The 14,601-nt window shown below is 35.8% G+C and overlaps 1 protein-coding gene across 1 annotated transcript in view; it reads left to right on the top strand.

The window, feature by feature from the left end:
• PCSK2 (proprotein convertase subtilisin/kexin type 2) overlaps positions 1-14,601 on the top strand; it is a 338,142-nt gene that overhangs the window by 71,284 nt on the left and 252,257 nt on the right. Inside the window, exon 2 of the mRNA XM_066235935.1 lies at positions 14,287-14,391. Within this exon, the coding sequence (XP_066092032.1) occupies positions 14,287-14,391 (105 nt within the window). The remainder of the gene's footprint in view (positions 1-14,286; positions 14,392-14,601) is intronic.

Here is a 14,601-nt window from a genome sequence, read left to right as displayed (position 1 = left end):
AGGGATAATCAGACTTTCATTGGATTAAGCATTCAATACATACACAAACACACACACACACACACGATTGAGATCAGGGTTGAGCAGGAATCTTCTGAGGCCAAGAGAGGCCTTTCAAGACTATCTAAATCATAGTAACTGAGCCTGCCTCCCCCTTAGAAGTTCTCAGCCTTCCCCTTCCTCACCCCGTTCTTCTTTCCAGATCCCCTCTGACTAATGAACAGCCATGATCTCTATCCTTCTTGGCTTCCATAATGTTATATGTTTCTGTCAATTTCACAATATACTTTTCCTGTTTGTCTGTTTCCTCCTTGGCCTGTAAACACCTGTAGAGCAAAGCCTGAGGCTCCCCAGCTCCCCATTAATCCCATCCTTAATGCAGAGTGCAGTTAGCCACTCAAAAAAGATTACAGGCAATCCAGAGAAATCAAGACATGTCTTGAGAAATTAGTAAAATGCAGAGCCTAGCCCATCTGTACAATGCAGAACCCAAAATGACATTGACAAGCAATTATCAGCCGAGCCAGTTTTCAACCCTTGATGTATTTTTTGTTTTTCAATTTTTAGTCCTTAAACCTCTTGACAGCAGCTCATCATAATAATAAAATTATAAAAATCTTTATATATGTGGAATGATACTTAATTTTCTAACACACTAATTGCAACTAATCCTGAAAAACAGCACAATGAACAAATGCAAAGAAAGCTGCCAAAGGAAAAGCGATGGGTCCGAACTAGAGAGTCTGAGCTGTGTGGAAGTTTTGGACCCATTTGAGACAGCAGGCAGCAGTGGGCTGTGTACAGTTGGTTGCAGGTCCCCTGGGGTTCCTTGGTGTTGAGGAAAGGGAATGGGTGGATTCTAAGAGGAGCTTCGGCTTGGAACCACGGTTGTCAGTGGGGAGAAACAGCAAGAGGGGAACGAGGCAGTGAGAAGTGCTGCTGGGATGCATAAAATTTTATGGCATAATGAGAATTTCTAAAAACTCTGCAAGTCTGAATTAGCAACATTATTATACTGTCACCCAGCCTGAACCTTTTGCTGTAAATTCTCCTTTTGCTTCCTTTTTTCTTCTTCTTTCTGGAACCGTGCATACTCTGCCTCAGAGAAAAAGGGGATGGCATAAAAAAGAAAAGGTGGGTGTATGTGCATATGTGTGTGTGTGTGTTTGTGTGTGTGTTTAAATGAAGAAAACATTTGAAAATATATAAATGCTGACATATACAGAGGTTTCTTATGGGACAATTTGGGGCCTGGAGATTGTTTTTACTCCTTTCTATTTGTGAGATTAGCATTATACTTAAGAAACTGAGGAATGCATGAGCTTTACATGGCTGAGGCCAGCGTAGGCAGGAAGTACCCTATTCCACTGTAGGTCACACAACATCTGTCATTCCCCCCCCCCTGTGGTGTTTGGACAAAGATTTTCTCAGGCAGTAGCTTCTCAGGTACTCAATGAGCAGTAGATTTAGGATCTACACTCCAAAGACAAGGAAGCAAAGAGGAGTTGGAAAAATAACCAATGCCTACAGGTTAATCTTCTAAGTCTATGATCAGTCGGTTTATCTGTTTATTGCCAGAGTTTCCAATTTCAGCTCCTTACGACAAATTAGTTTTATTAAAGAACAGTGCCTCTAATCAAGGAATCCCAAGTTGTGGGTCCCAACAAAGCACAAGGGTGTCACTTACCAGCCTGTTTGTCCTTGAGTCACATTAATCTTTGTCAAGAATGTTAGCCTGCAATTTATAGCCGTGGTTTCTAAAGAAAATGGGACATAGAATGAGACTGCAACAGAAACACTGTGGTGGAAAGTGTGCTGAATCTATAGTTAAGATAGCTGGATTTTTTGCTGAGAGCTCCCCTTCACTGGGAAAGCCCTGCCCTTCCCTGAGCCCCAGTGTCTTTCTCTATAAAATGAAGCAGTTAAGAGAACCATGTGAAGTGACTTTGGTATATGACAATAGAAAGTGGTAAGAGTTTCTGGCTTGAAATTAGTCCTCTTAAGGACATTCAAATTTAATTTTTTAAATATTTTTACATAAATTTTTTTGAGCCTGGGTCAGTTAGCTGGTGGAAGAGCATTGGCCTGGCATGCAGATATACTGGGTTCAATTCCCGTCAGGGCACACAGGAGAAGTGACCATCTGCTTCTCCACTCCTCCCCCTCCCCGTTTTCTCTCTCTCTCTTTTCCTCTTCCACAGCCATGGCTCAGCTGGTTCAAGTGCATCGGCCTCAGTGCTGGAGATGGCTCTGTGGAGCCTCCATCTCAGGTGCTAAAAATAACTCAGTTGTGAGCATCAGCCTCAGATTGGCAGAGCATTGGCTCCAAACAGGGGGTACTGGGTGGATCTTAGTTGAGGTGCATGCAAGAGTCTATCTCTCTATCTCCTCTTCTCTCATTTGGAAGACAGTGAAATTATAAAGAAGAAAAAAATAATAAAAAATAAAATAAAATTTTTCAATTTGGAAATATTATTAGACTTAAAAATATGTTGCAAAATAGCATACAAGTTCATAGCAGCATTATTCATAAAAGCCAAAAGGAGGAATAAACCCAAGTACTGTACCCATTAACAGTTGAATGGATAAACAAATGTGATATACATACATACAATGAGATATTGACCAGAATTAAAAAGGAAAGGACCCTGACCGGGTGGTGGCACAGTGGATAGAGCATCAGACTGGGAAACAGAGGACCCAGGTTCAAAACCCTGAGTTCGCCAGCTTGAGCGAGGGCTCATCTGGCTTGAGCACAGGTTCACCAGCTTGAGAAAAGTGTCCCTGGCTTGAGCATGGGATCATAGACATAACCCCATGGTTGCTGGCTTGAGCCCAAAGATCACTGGCTTGAAGCCCAAGGTTTTTGGCTTGAGGCCAAGGTCATTGACTTGAGCAAGAGGTCACTGGCTCAGCTGTAGCCCTCTGAACAAGGCACATATGAGAAAGCAATCAAGGAAAATTAAGGTGCTGCAATGAAGAATTGATGCTTCTCATCACTCTCCCTCCTGTCTGTTTATCTCTATCTGTCCCTCTTTCTGACTCTCTCTCTCTCTGTCTCTATCAAAAAAAAAAGAAAAGGAAGGGAATTCTGACAGTACTACACATGGGTGAACCTTGAAGATATTTGGTGGAATGAAATAAGCCAATCACAAAGAAAAACATTGTATGATTCCACTTATATAAAGTATATACTTAGGGTACTCAGATTCATAGAGACAGAAAGTACAGTAATAATGGCCACAGGTGGAGAGAAGGAGGGAATGGTGAATTATCATTTATGGATATATAGAGAGAATTTAGTTTTGCAACATGGAAACAGTTCAGGGATGTATAGTGATGATGGTTGCACAACAATGTAAATATACATAATGCTGCTACACTGTATACTTACAACTGGTTGAAATAAAAACTTTTATATTATCTATATTTTGCCACAATGAAAAGATTACTTTAAAAAAATTTTTTTCACACAGAGTTCTTATATACCCTTTATCCAGCTTCCCCAAAGCTAACATCTCATATAACCATAGTATAATATATAAATACCAAAGTCAGGAAAAATCATTGATATATTGCTGTTAATTAACCCACAGATTTTGCTTGTGTTTTTTTCTTTTCTGATCCAGGACATGCATTGTATTTAATTGTCATGTCTCCTGAATCTCCTCCAATTTGGGAAAGTTATACAGTTCTTCTTTTGTCCTTTATGAGGTATACTAACTAGTTACAAGTTTGTCTAATGTTTCCTGCTGATTAAAATGAGTTATATATTTTGGGCAAGAAAATTGTGAAGTGATGTTTTATTCTTTCCAGCGCCTCACATCATGAGACCCCTGATTGTGACATGTCTCATCACTGATGAAGTTAACTTAGATCACTTGGTTAGGGTGGGTTATCATTATACATTGAACTTAGCATCCTTTGCTGATGCATGCTAGCCACAATTATTAAAATGGTGTTTCCCAAATGGTGATATTTAACTCCAATCATAAATTCTACATTTATTAATTGTAATCCCACCATAAGGAAGAGTTTTCCTTTGCCTTCATTCAAATTTCATTTCTAAAAAATCAGTAAAACAAAGCCAGAATAATGTTCCTCCAATGCTTATTGATACTTAACTCCAAAATTTTATTTCTAGTTTTAAAAACTCCCATATTTAGCTTGCCCTCCACAATAGTAAATAAAACTGGAAGCTCACACCACCTGACAGTGGTCGGAGGCATCAGTCTGGACAGCAAAGGTCAGCACAGTTACATTTTCTTTCCCTTCCCCGTTCTTAACAGTACCCGGCACATATCAGCAGGATTAAATAGAGAAATCATTCAAGAACCACTGAGTTGGAAAATATACATGAAATATTTATGCTTAATTTGCCCTATAGGCTATGGTTCTTAATGAACAGAACTAAATCACAGAAGTGGCAGTGTTCTAAACTTTGTTTACAACCAGCCCCTTGACCAAGCTGGCTGTGTCCTTGTAGTTCACCCAGTCTCTGCTCCTCTGGCCCCAAGCCCTTTCCCCTTGTGCCAGGAATGTCCCTTTAGGACCACTATCTGAGCTTCTCCAGGATTAATATTATTGAATATTATTGAAGAGTTTCAAGTTTGAACAAGCCCTGAAAGCTAAAGGAATAAAACTTTTTCTTTCGGTTAGTTATGTGTTCCTGTTATCTACTGCTGAATAACAAAGCAACCTAAAACTTATAGTAGTATAAAACAACCATTTTATAATGCTCATGAGTTTAGGATCATAAATTTAGACAGAGCCGAGTGGGCACGGCTTACTCATGGTCTACATGGAATTCAGCTGGGAAGACACGGTAGCTGAGGGGTGAGTGGAATGGATGCAGTCTGTCGTCTTCAAGCTTCTTCCTTTGTATATTGAGCACCTGAAATGGGATGACATGAAGACTTGGCCCAGCCAAGAGTGTCAACCAAAGCACTACACATGGTTCCAATGTTGCTTGGGCTTTCTCATGACAGAGCAGCCTAGGATTAGTTGAACTTCTTAAATGACAAGTCAGAATTTAAGAGCAAGTATCTGGTGAGCAAGCAGAGGTCACATGACCCCTCATGAGGAGCCTTAGAAGTCACATGCTATCACTTTCACCTTACTCTTTCAACCACAGCAGTTCATTCCCCAGATTCAAGAGTTGGGATCAGGGGGCTCATCTCTTGATGGATAGGAATAGTGTCAAAAAAAACTATGCTTATTTTTAAATAACCACACCCTTCAAAACTGAAACATCAGGAAAGTATACATTTTGATGAAAGAAAGAAAGAATGAAAGAAAGATAAAGAAAGAAAGAAAGAAAGAAAGAAAGAAAGAAAGAAAGAAAGAAAGAAAGAAAGAAAGAAAGAAAGAAAGAGGGAGGGAGGGAGGGAGGGAGAAAGGAAGAAAAGATTCTCTTTGCATGAATACTTTATCTTTTCTCCAGAAATCTCATTAAACATTCCCCAGGAATTCTCTCTGACTGAAATAACTTCTTCCTTGTGCTTCAGTGGCCCCTTGTCCATAAGTCTGTTATATCACACTGTACTTTCATGATAAAAATAGTCGTTGGCCCTAGCCAGTGGCTCAGTGGGTAGAGCATTACCCAATATATAGACATCCCAGGTTCAATTCCTGGTCAGGGCACACAGAAGAGACCATCTACTTCTCTCCCTTCCTTCTCCCCATTCTCTCCCTCTTCCCCTTCCACAGCTCTATTGATTCAAGTGTGGGCCTGGGCGCTGAGGCTGGCTCATTTGGTCTGAGTTTCAGGTGCTAACTGAAGCATCAGTTAGCTCCAGTACTCAAGCATCAGCCCTAGATGGGGCTGCCAGGTGGATCCCAGTCAGGCGCATGTGAGAATCTGTTTCTCTATCTCCCCTCCTCTCACTTAAAAAAAAAAAAATACACATACACACACACACACACACACACACACTCATTAACACTTATTGAGTGCTCACGGTGTGCCAGGCTTATTTTCAAACTCTTTCTATGCATTACCTCACTTAATTCTTGTGATGAAAGGGAAGGGCTTTAGAAATGAATAAACTGAGGCCCAGAAAGAAGAGCTAAATAACTTGCCAGAGGTTATACAGCTATTAAATGGAAGAGCCAAAAATTAAATCAAGGCAGTCTGATTTCAGAACGCCTACTCTTAAACCATTCTGTCACAGAGTACCATTAATGTGCTGCTGTGTGCAAATCCAATTTCCATAGTGGATTATGAGCTATTTGCAGGCTGAGGCTGTTTTATATTTACGTTTGTCTCTCTAGCACCAAACACAGTGCCTAACTTATGAAAAGGAATAGAAAAATGCACAAAAGACACAAGCAGGCAATTCAACAAAATTTCTATGTCTTATGATATATAAAATATACTCAAACTCTTAAATAATCAAAAAATCCAAAAACATGCTGTATATTGTCCACCAAAAAGCAAAAATTAAAATTTCAATCCTGTGTGGTTGAAAGTCCAAGAAAGAGAATATTTTTGTTAAAACTCACTTTTTCATGGCTCTTATACAATCTGATAGGAAAACATTTTGGTAATATTTATCAAAATGCTGATGTTTTATTTATACATACAGTGACATCTGCAAGGCTGTTCACCATAACATTTCAAAAATAATTTTATTGAGTTACAATTCACAAACCAGAAAGCTCTCCCTTTAAAAAATGTACAATTTGGTGATTTTTAATATATTCAAAAAGTTGTACAATCATTACTATGATCTGATTATAGAATATTTTCATCTCCCCAAAAAGAAACCCTGTACCATTACCAGTAACTTCATTTTCACCTCTTCCCAGCCACAGGCAACTACTAATCTACTTTCTGTTTCTGTGGGTTTTCTGTTCTGGACATTTCGTATAAAAAAAAAAAGTGATACAATCTGTGGCCATTTTTGTGTGGCTTTTTTCATTGAGCATTAAGTTTTTCAAGGTTCATCCACATTGTAGCATGTATCAGTATTTAATTCTTTCATATTTCCAAATAATATTCCACTATATGTGCATCCCATATTTTTTTATCTGTTGATCAGTCGATGGACATTTGAGTTGTTTCCAGTTTGGGGTTATCATGAATAATGTTTCTGTTGCATACAAGCCATTGTGTAAACATGTGTTTCATTTTCTTGGATATACATGTATGATTGGAATTGCTGGGTCATATGGAAAGTCTGTTTAACAGCTTGAGTACCTGCTAAAGTGATTTCCAGAGTGGCTGTGCCATTTTATTATCCTACAGGAAGGTATGAAGTTTCAAATTCTCCATACATCCTCTCATCAATATTTGCTGGGACATTTTTTATTTTTGTTTCTGTTTTTACTAGTGGGTGTAAAAAAAAAATCTCATTAAGATTTTTATTTGTATTTCCCTAATGATTAATGATGGTGAACTTTTTTTATATGCTTATTGGCTATTTGTATATTTTCTATGAAGAAATTGTTATTAAAATATTTTGCCCATTTTTAAATTGGATTATTTGACTGTATTGAATTGTTCTTTATATATTCCCATATGAATCACTTATCAGAGATCTGATTTGAAAATATTTTATCCTATTCTGTGGGTTATCTTTTCATTTCCTTGATAATTTCCTTTGAAGCACATTCTTAATTTTAATCGATTTCAATGTATGAATTTTTTCTTTTGTCTTTGTGTTTTTGGTGTCAGATCTAAGAAATCAAACTCATGAAGATTCCTAACTCCTATGCTTTATTCTGAGTACTGTATGGCTTCATCTCTTACATTTAGAGCTATAAATTATTTTGAGTTAAAATTTGCATTTGGTGTGAGGGATCCAAATTTATTCTTTTTCATGTGGCTATCCAGTTGTCCAACCACTATTTATTGAAAAGACTATTCTTTCTCATTGAATTTTCATAACACTCGTGTTAAAATCAATTAACCATAATCTGATTATTATAAATTATTTCTGGACTCAATTTGATTCTATTGTTCTATATCTTTACTTATGCCAGTACCATACTGTCTTGATTACTGTAGCTTTGTAGTAAGTTTTGAAATTGGAAGTGTGAGTCCTCCAACTTTGTTCTTCTTTTTCAAGATAGTTTGAGTTACTCAGGGTCCTTTGTAGTTCCATATTAATTTTAGAATTGGCAAAAATAGAGCATATTACCATTTTAAAAATCCATAATCGTAAGATGTCTTTCCATTTATTTAGATATTCTTTCATGTCTTTTGATGATATTTTATTCTTTTCAGCGTGCAAATCTTATAATTTATTAGTTAAGTTTATTCTCAAGCATTTTATTTATTTGATGTTATTGCAAATGGAATTGTTTTCTTAATTCTATTCCCAGATTGGTCATTTCTAGCCTATACAAAAAACAATTTTTGTATATTAAATTTAAATCTGGCTACCATGCTAAACTCATTTGATAATACTAATAGGTTTTCATGGATTTCTCAGGAATTTCTGTAGACAAGATAATGTCTTCTGCAAATAAAGATTTTTTTTCCTTTTTAATCTGGATGCCTTTACTTCCTTTTTTCTTACCTAACTGTCCTAGAGAACCTCCAGTGCACTGCTGAACAGAAGTAGCAAGAGCAGACATCCTTGTCTTGCTCTAATCTTCAGGAGAAAGCATTATCCTTTCATTATTAAATAGGTTAGCTGTGGATTTTTCAACACATTCATCAGATAGAGGATATATGTCTTTTCATTCTGTTTTTTAAATTTTTTATCATAAAAGTGTTGGATTTTGTCAAATGTCTTTTTTGCATGTGGTTTTGTCCTTTATTCTATTTACATGGTTATTACATGCATCGTTTTCAACTGTTGAAACAACTTTGGATCCCTGGGATAAATTCCACTTGGTCATGGTACATAATCCTCTTTATATGTTCCCTGAATTCAGTTTGATAGTATTTTTTTTAATTTTTTTTTTATTTTTCATTTTTAGAGAGGAGAGAGAGGGAGAGAGAGAGAGAGAAGGGAGGAGGAACTGGAAGCATCAACTCCCATATGTGCCTTGACCAGGCAAGCCCAGGGTTTTGAACCGGCAACCTCAGTGTTTCCAGGTTGACGCCTTATCCACTGAGCCACCACAGGTCAGGCAAGTTTGAGAGTATTTTGATGAGGATTTTGGGGTCTATATTTGTAAGAGACCATGGCCTCTAATTTTCTTTTCTCGTAATATCTTTGTCTGGTTCTTGTATCAGGGTAATAACAGGCTCAGTGAATGAGCTGGGAAGTGTTTCTTCAACTTCTATTTTTTATATGATTTTTTGAGGAATTGGTATAAATTCGACATTTATTAGAATCCATGAGTAAAGTCATTTGGGCCTGGAATTTTTCTTCCTTTTTTTTTATTTTCTTTGTTTTCGTAGAAGATATTTAAATTGCTAATTCAGCCTGACCTGTGGTGGAGTGGTGGATTGCGCAAAGGCTGAGGATGCTGAGAGCCCTGGTTGGAAACCCCAAGGTCGCCAGCTAGAGCAAAAACATGTGAGCTTGAGTGTGGGCTTGCCAGCTTGAGTGCAGGGTCACCAGCTAGCTAAAGTCCAAGGTCTCTGGCTTGAACAAGGGGTCACTGGTTCGACTTGAGCCCTCGATCAAAGGTTATATGAGAAGCAATCAGTAAACAACTACAATGAAGCAACTATGAGTTGATGCTTCTCATCTCTCTGCTGCCCCTCTCTCTCCTGTCCCTCTCTATATAAATAAATAAACAAACAAACAAACAAACAATTCAATCTCTTTACTCAGATTTTCTATAATTCTAAATCTATTTTTGGAAATTTGTATCTTTCTATCACCAAATTTATCTAATTTGTTAGCATACAATCTTTTGTGTTATTCCCTAAAGTAATTCTGTGAGTGAATAGTAATGTCTTCTCTTTTGCTACTGATTTTACTCATCTTTCTCTCTTTTTGGTCAGCATTTTCAGAGATTTATCAACTTTATTGAACTTTTCAAAGAAAAGCTTTTGATTTTGTTTATTTTCTCTATTTTTCTATTTTCTATTTATTTTATTCCAGTTTGAATTTTTCTCTAATTTCTTTCCTGCTGTTTGCTTTAGATTTAATTTGCTCTTCTTTCTAGTGTCATAAAGTTCAAAGTTAGGTTACTAATTTGAGATCTTTTTTAATGGGAATTTACAACTATGAGATGCTCTCTAAGCATTACTTTAACTGTATTATATAAGTTTTTAATTCTGTTTTTGTTCTCCTTCAACACAATATTTCCTAATAGTCAATGTGATTTCTTCTTTGATTCATTGATTATGTAAGAGTATGTTGTTTAATACTTTATGTTATTTTATTCCTTTTAAATTTATTGAAGCTTGCTTTTTTGCCTAAAGTATGATTAATCCTAAAAAAATAAGTTCCATAAAAAAAATAATAAGTTCCATAAGTACTGGAGAGAATATATATTCTTACATTGTTGGGTAAAATGTTCTATAGACATCTATTAAGTTTAACTGGTTTATAGTTTTGCTTAAGAGTTCAACTTACTTTTTGATTTGTCTACTTGTTCCGTACATTATTGAAAATGAGCTAAAGTCTCCAACCATTATTGATAAATTTTAATATATTTTTCTTCAATTATGTTTTTGTTTCATATATTTGAAAGCTTTGTTGCTTGGTGCATATGTTTTCATTTCTTTGTCTTTATTATTGGTTAGCCCTTTTATTACCACAAAAAAAATCATTCCTTGCCTATAGTAACAATTTTTGCTTCAAAATAATTTTGTCAAATATATTTATAGCCAGCCCTCCTCTCTTAAGTTACTGTTTGTACAGTATATATTTTTTACATTCCTTTACTTTCAACCTGTTTATACATTTTAATCTAAAGTGTATGTCTTAGAGATTGCAAAAATTAAATAATAAAGTTGGGTTCTTTCATTGGTTCTGTCAATCTCTGTTTTAGATTAGAGATTCAATCTGTTTACATTTGATGAGGTAAGATTTACACTCACCATTTTAGTATGTTCTTTCTGTATGTCTTATACAATTTTGGTTCTTCTATTTCTACATAATTGCGGTTTAATGTTCAATATTTTAGTGTACCATTTTAGTACTTTGTTGTTTATTTTATTATTTTTTTGTTATTTTTAGAGGTTACTCTTGGATTACAATTAACATTATAAAAAATTTAGTTCAAAAGTATGCAAAAGTATACTTTACTTAATTTCTAAACATACAAAATTTTGCTCCAGTATAGCTATGTTCCCTTTCCTCTCTTTTGTGTGATTACTATACAAATTATATTTTTATAGATTATAAACACAGTTTTATAATTATTGCTTTAAGCAGTTGTCCTTTAAATCAGATGGCAAGAAAAAAGTTGCTATAAACAAAAATGCATTTACATTGTATTTTATCTTTACCCATTTATTCACTTTTACTGGTGCTATTTATTTCTTCATGTGGATTCACATCAATATCTAGTTTCCTTTTCTTTTATCCTAAAGACCTGCCGGTAGCACTTCCACTAGGGTGAATATATTAATACTAGCAATAAATTCTCTCCGTTTTTTATTTTGGGAAGAAATGTATGAATTTCTTCTTAATTTTTGAAGGATAGTTTTGCTAAATATAGAATTCTTGATTAACAATCTTTTCTTTTAGCTCTTTGAATATATTGCTTAGATGATTTGCATAGCTACAGATAAAATGTCAATGTTAGTCTTAGTGAACATCTCTTACATTTTTTTCTCTTACAGTACTAGTGTGCTGCATTCAAGATTTTCTCTTTCTCTTTGATTTTCAAAAGTTTGACTATGATGAGTCTAGGACCTGTATATCTCTGATTTTATCCTTCCTTGAATTTATTGTACTTAGGTTTATATATTGATTTTATTAAAATGTATAATTAGCCTGACTGGGCGATGGTGCAATGGATAGAGCGTCAGACTGGGATGCAGTGGATGCACCCAGGTTTGAGACCCTGAGGTCGCCAGCATGAGCACAGGCTCATTTGGTTTGAGCAAAGCTCACCAGCTTGGACCCAAGGTCACTGTCTTGAACAAGGGGTTACTCAGTCTGCTGTAGCCCCCTGATCAAGGCACATATGAGAAAGCAATCAATGAACAACTAAAGTGCCACAACGAAAAACTGATAATTGATGCTTCTCATCTCTCTCCATTCCTGTCTGTCTGTCCCTATCTATCCCTCTCTCTGACTCTCTCTCTGTCTCTGTAAAAAAAAAATGTATAATTAATTTGTAGTGAAATTCAGAACATTAGAAATGTTTTCTGCCCATATTGCTTTCATATTCTTTCTGCTCCTTTCTTTTTCCTCTCCTTCTTAGAATCCCATTATGTTTATGTTGGTATCCTTGCTGGTGTTCCACAGACTTTTTTTATTTTTTAATTCTTTTTTCTTTCTGTTCCTCAAACTAAATAAGCTCAATTGACCTATATTTATGTTTGCTTACTCTTCTGCCAATTCAAGTCTGCAATTAAAACTCTCTATTAAAAATTCTTTCAGCTGTACTTTTGCTCAAAAATTTCTATTTGGTCAATTTATAATAATATCTATTACTTTATCAACCACTTCTATCTGCTAAGATATCATTCTACTACTTTCTTTTGGGGGGGAGGCCATGGATCCTTTAGCTCTTTGAATAATTTATAATAGTTGATTTAAAGTCTTTATCTAGTAAGTCCAACATCAAAGCTTTCTCAGAAAGTTTGTATTGACTATTTTTATCCATATGTATAGGCCATATGTTTATGTATTTTTGTATGTGTCTCATAATTTTTTTTAAAAACTGAGCATTTTAAATAATATAATGTGAAACTCTAGAAATTAAAAGCACCCTCTTTCCAGGTGTGTGTGTGTGTGTGTGTGTGTGTGTGTACATAAATGTGTAGTTTCTGGATTTATTGTTTTTGCTATTGTTGCCATTTATGTATTTTATTTTCTTTTGTTTTTCTTTGTTTTTTTCTTTAGTGACTTCTTCTTATAAAGTGCCACTGTATCTATTCTTGTTAACTTTGTGGTCAGCTAATGATCAGACTGAGATCTTAAAGATTCTGAATCAATAAGATGTTTTTAGTCTTTGATAAGGGCAATATATATTGTCTTTAAAAATATATATATGCTTGTCTTAAAAATCTCAAATTGGCTTCACCTACATTGGTAAAACCTTATTTTCAAAACACCCACATCTCTTTCTTTTCCTCAAAACCATAGGTGGCAACATACATACCTAAAAGTTCCAATAGCAAATACTTTGAGTCATAAAATGCTTTTTGATTCAAAGACCCCTTTGAGAATCTGATGAAAACCATGTCTCAAATCTTCAGAAAAATGCATATATTTTTATTATTTGAGCTATAATTTTCAAGAGTTCAGTTAAATTTATTGATCGGGTTAAGAACTAAAAAATATTATACTTTAATAAATATGAAGATATATAGAGAAAGGGAAGAGACCTGGGAACTTTGAGATTCCATTTTCATACAAGAGAACAGAAAAATATCCAAATATCCCCAGAGGGGAAATGACTTGTCTAAGGTCAGATGGTAACAGACATGAGTCACATCCATGTCTCCTGATTCCTAGGTCATGATTCCTCTCACCAACTTGCATTGAATCATAGAACCAATAACAGTTCTCTTTAGGTTCTCCTAGATTTTTACAGGTCCTAAGTCTCAGAGAAGCTCTCACTATTGTGACTTCCCTTACTAGCTCTTCTTCTCACCATTTTGACTTCCCTTACAATACTTATATCTAATTCCAAGAATCTTTAGGAAAAGAAGATAAAGGAGAGGATGGACTGTCATTCAACAGGTAGTAACTAGATTTATATGGTTACACTGTGTCAAGCATGGTGAGAGGTATCAAGGAGTCACAGAGAAAGTCCAAAACATAAAACAGATAATCCAGCTGTGAAGACAAACCCAGGTTACAACACAACACTGGAGAAACTCAATACAGAATATAAACACCAGTCCAAGAGAGGAGAATAGAGAAGTTAGTGTGGGTATGAATATAAAGGCAAGGCTCCATGGAGGAGAAGAGGCGATTGAAAGATGGTTAGAAACTAAAGAAGTGGCAGAAAGAATAGAAGGTATTTGTGGAGAAAGAGAGGAATGGGCACTACATTAGATAAAGTAGAGAAAAGGGAAGGCATACAATGATAAGAAAATAGAGAACCAAGTCTGATAGAAGGTTGTCAGTGGTTTTTCCAATATGTATTTCTATCCTATGGAACCTCAACATGCAGCTCCAATTTTGTGTCCCTGTTCTGGGGCCACCCTCAGAAGCTAACAATGTCATATATGTGTTTGACTCTTCACAGCTACCCTTTACTGAAGGCCTGTACCACTTTTATCACAATGACCTTGCAAAGGCCAAGAGAAGACGCAGCCTACACCACAAGCAGCAGCTGGAGAGAGACCCCAGGGTGAGTTTTCCTGGAAACCTACCTTCCAACTTCTGCTATCACATGCAGGCCTACTGAGGCTGTATAAAAGAAGGTAGGCAGGGAATTCTGAAGTAAAGACATTCAATGTATTGAGCTGGGCCAAATGGATCCTTGGCAGAGTGGCACCAGGGACTCTTCGCTCCTTTATCTGTGTATTATAACTAATCCCTTTAGAGGACTGGGAGAGGA

Source organism: Saccopteryx bilineata, chromosome 6 (assembly GCF_036850765.1).
Source record: "Saccopteryx bilineata isolate mSacBil1 chromosome 6, mSacBil1_pri_phased_curated, whole genome shotgun sequence".
Classification (NCBI taxonomy): Eukaryota; Metazoa; Chordata; class Mammalia; order Chiroptera; family Emballonuridae; genus Saccopteryx; species Saccopteryx bilineata.
Note: the sequence above shows the minus strand (reverse complement) of the source record. Positions and strands in the feature narration are given on the sequence as shown.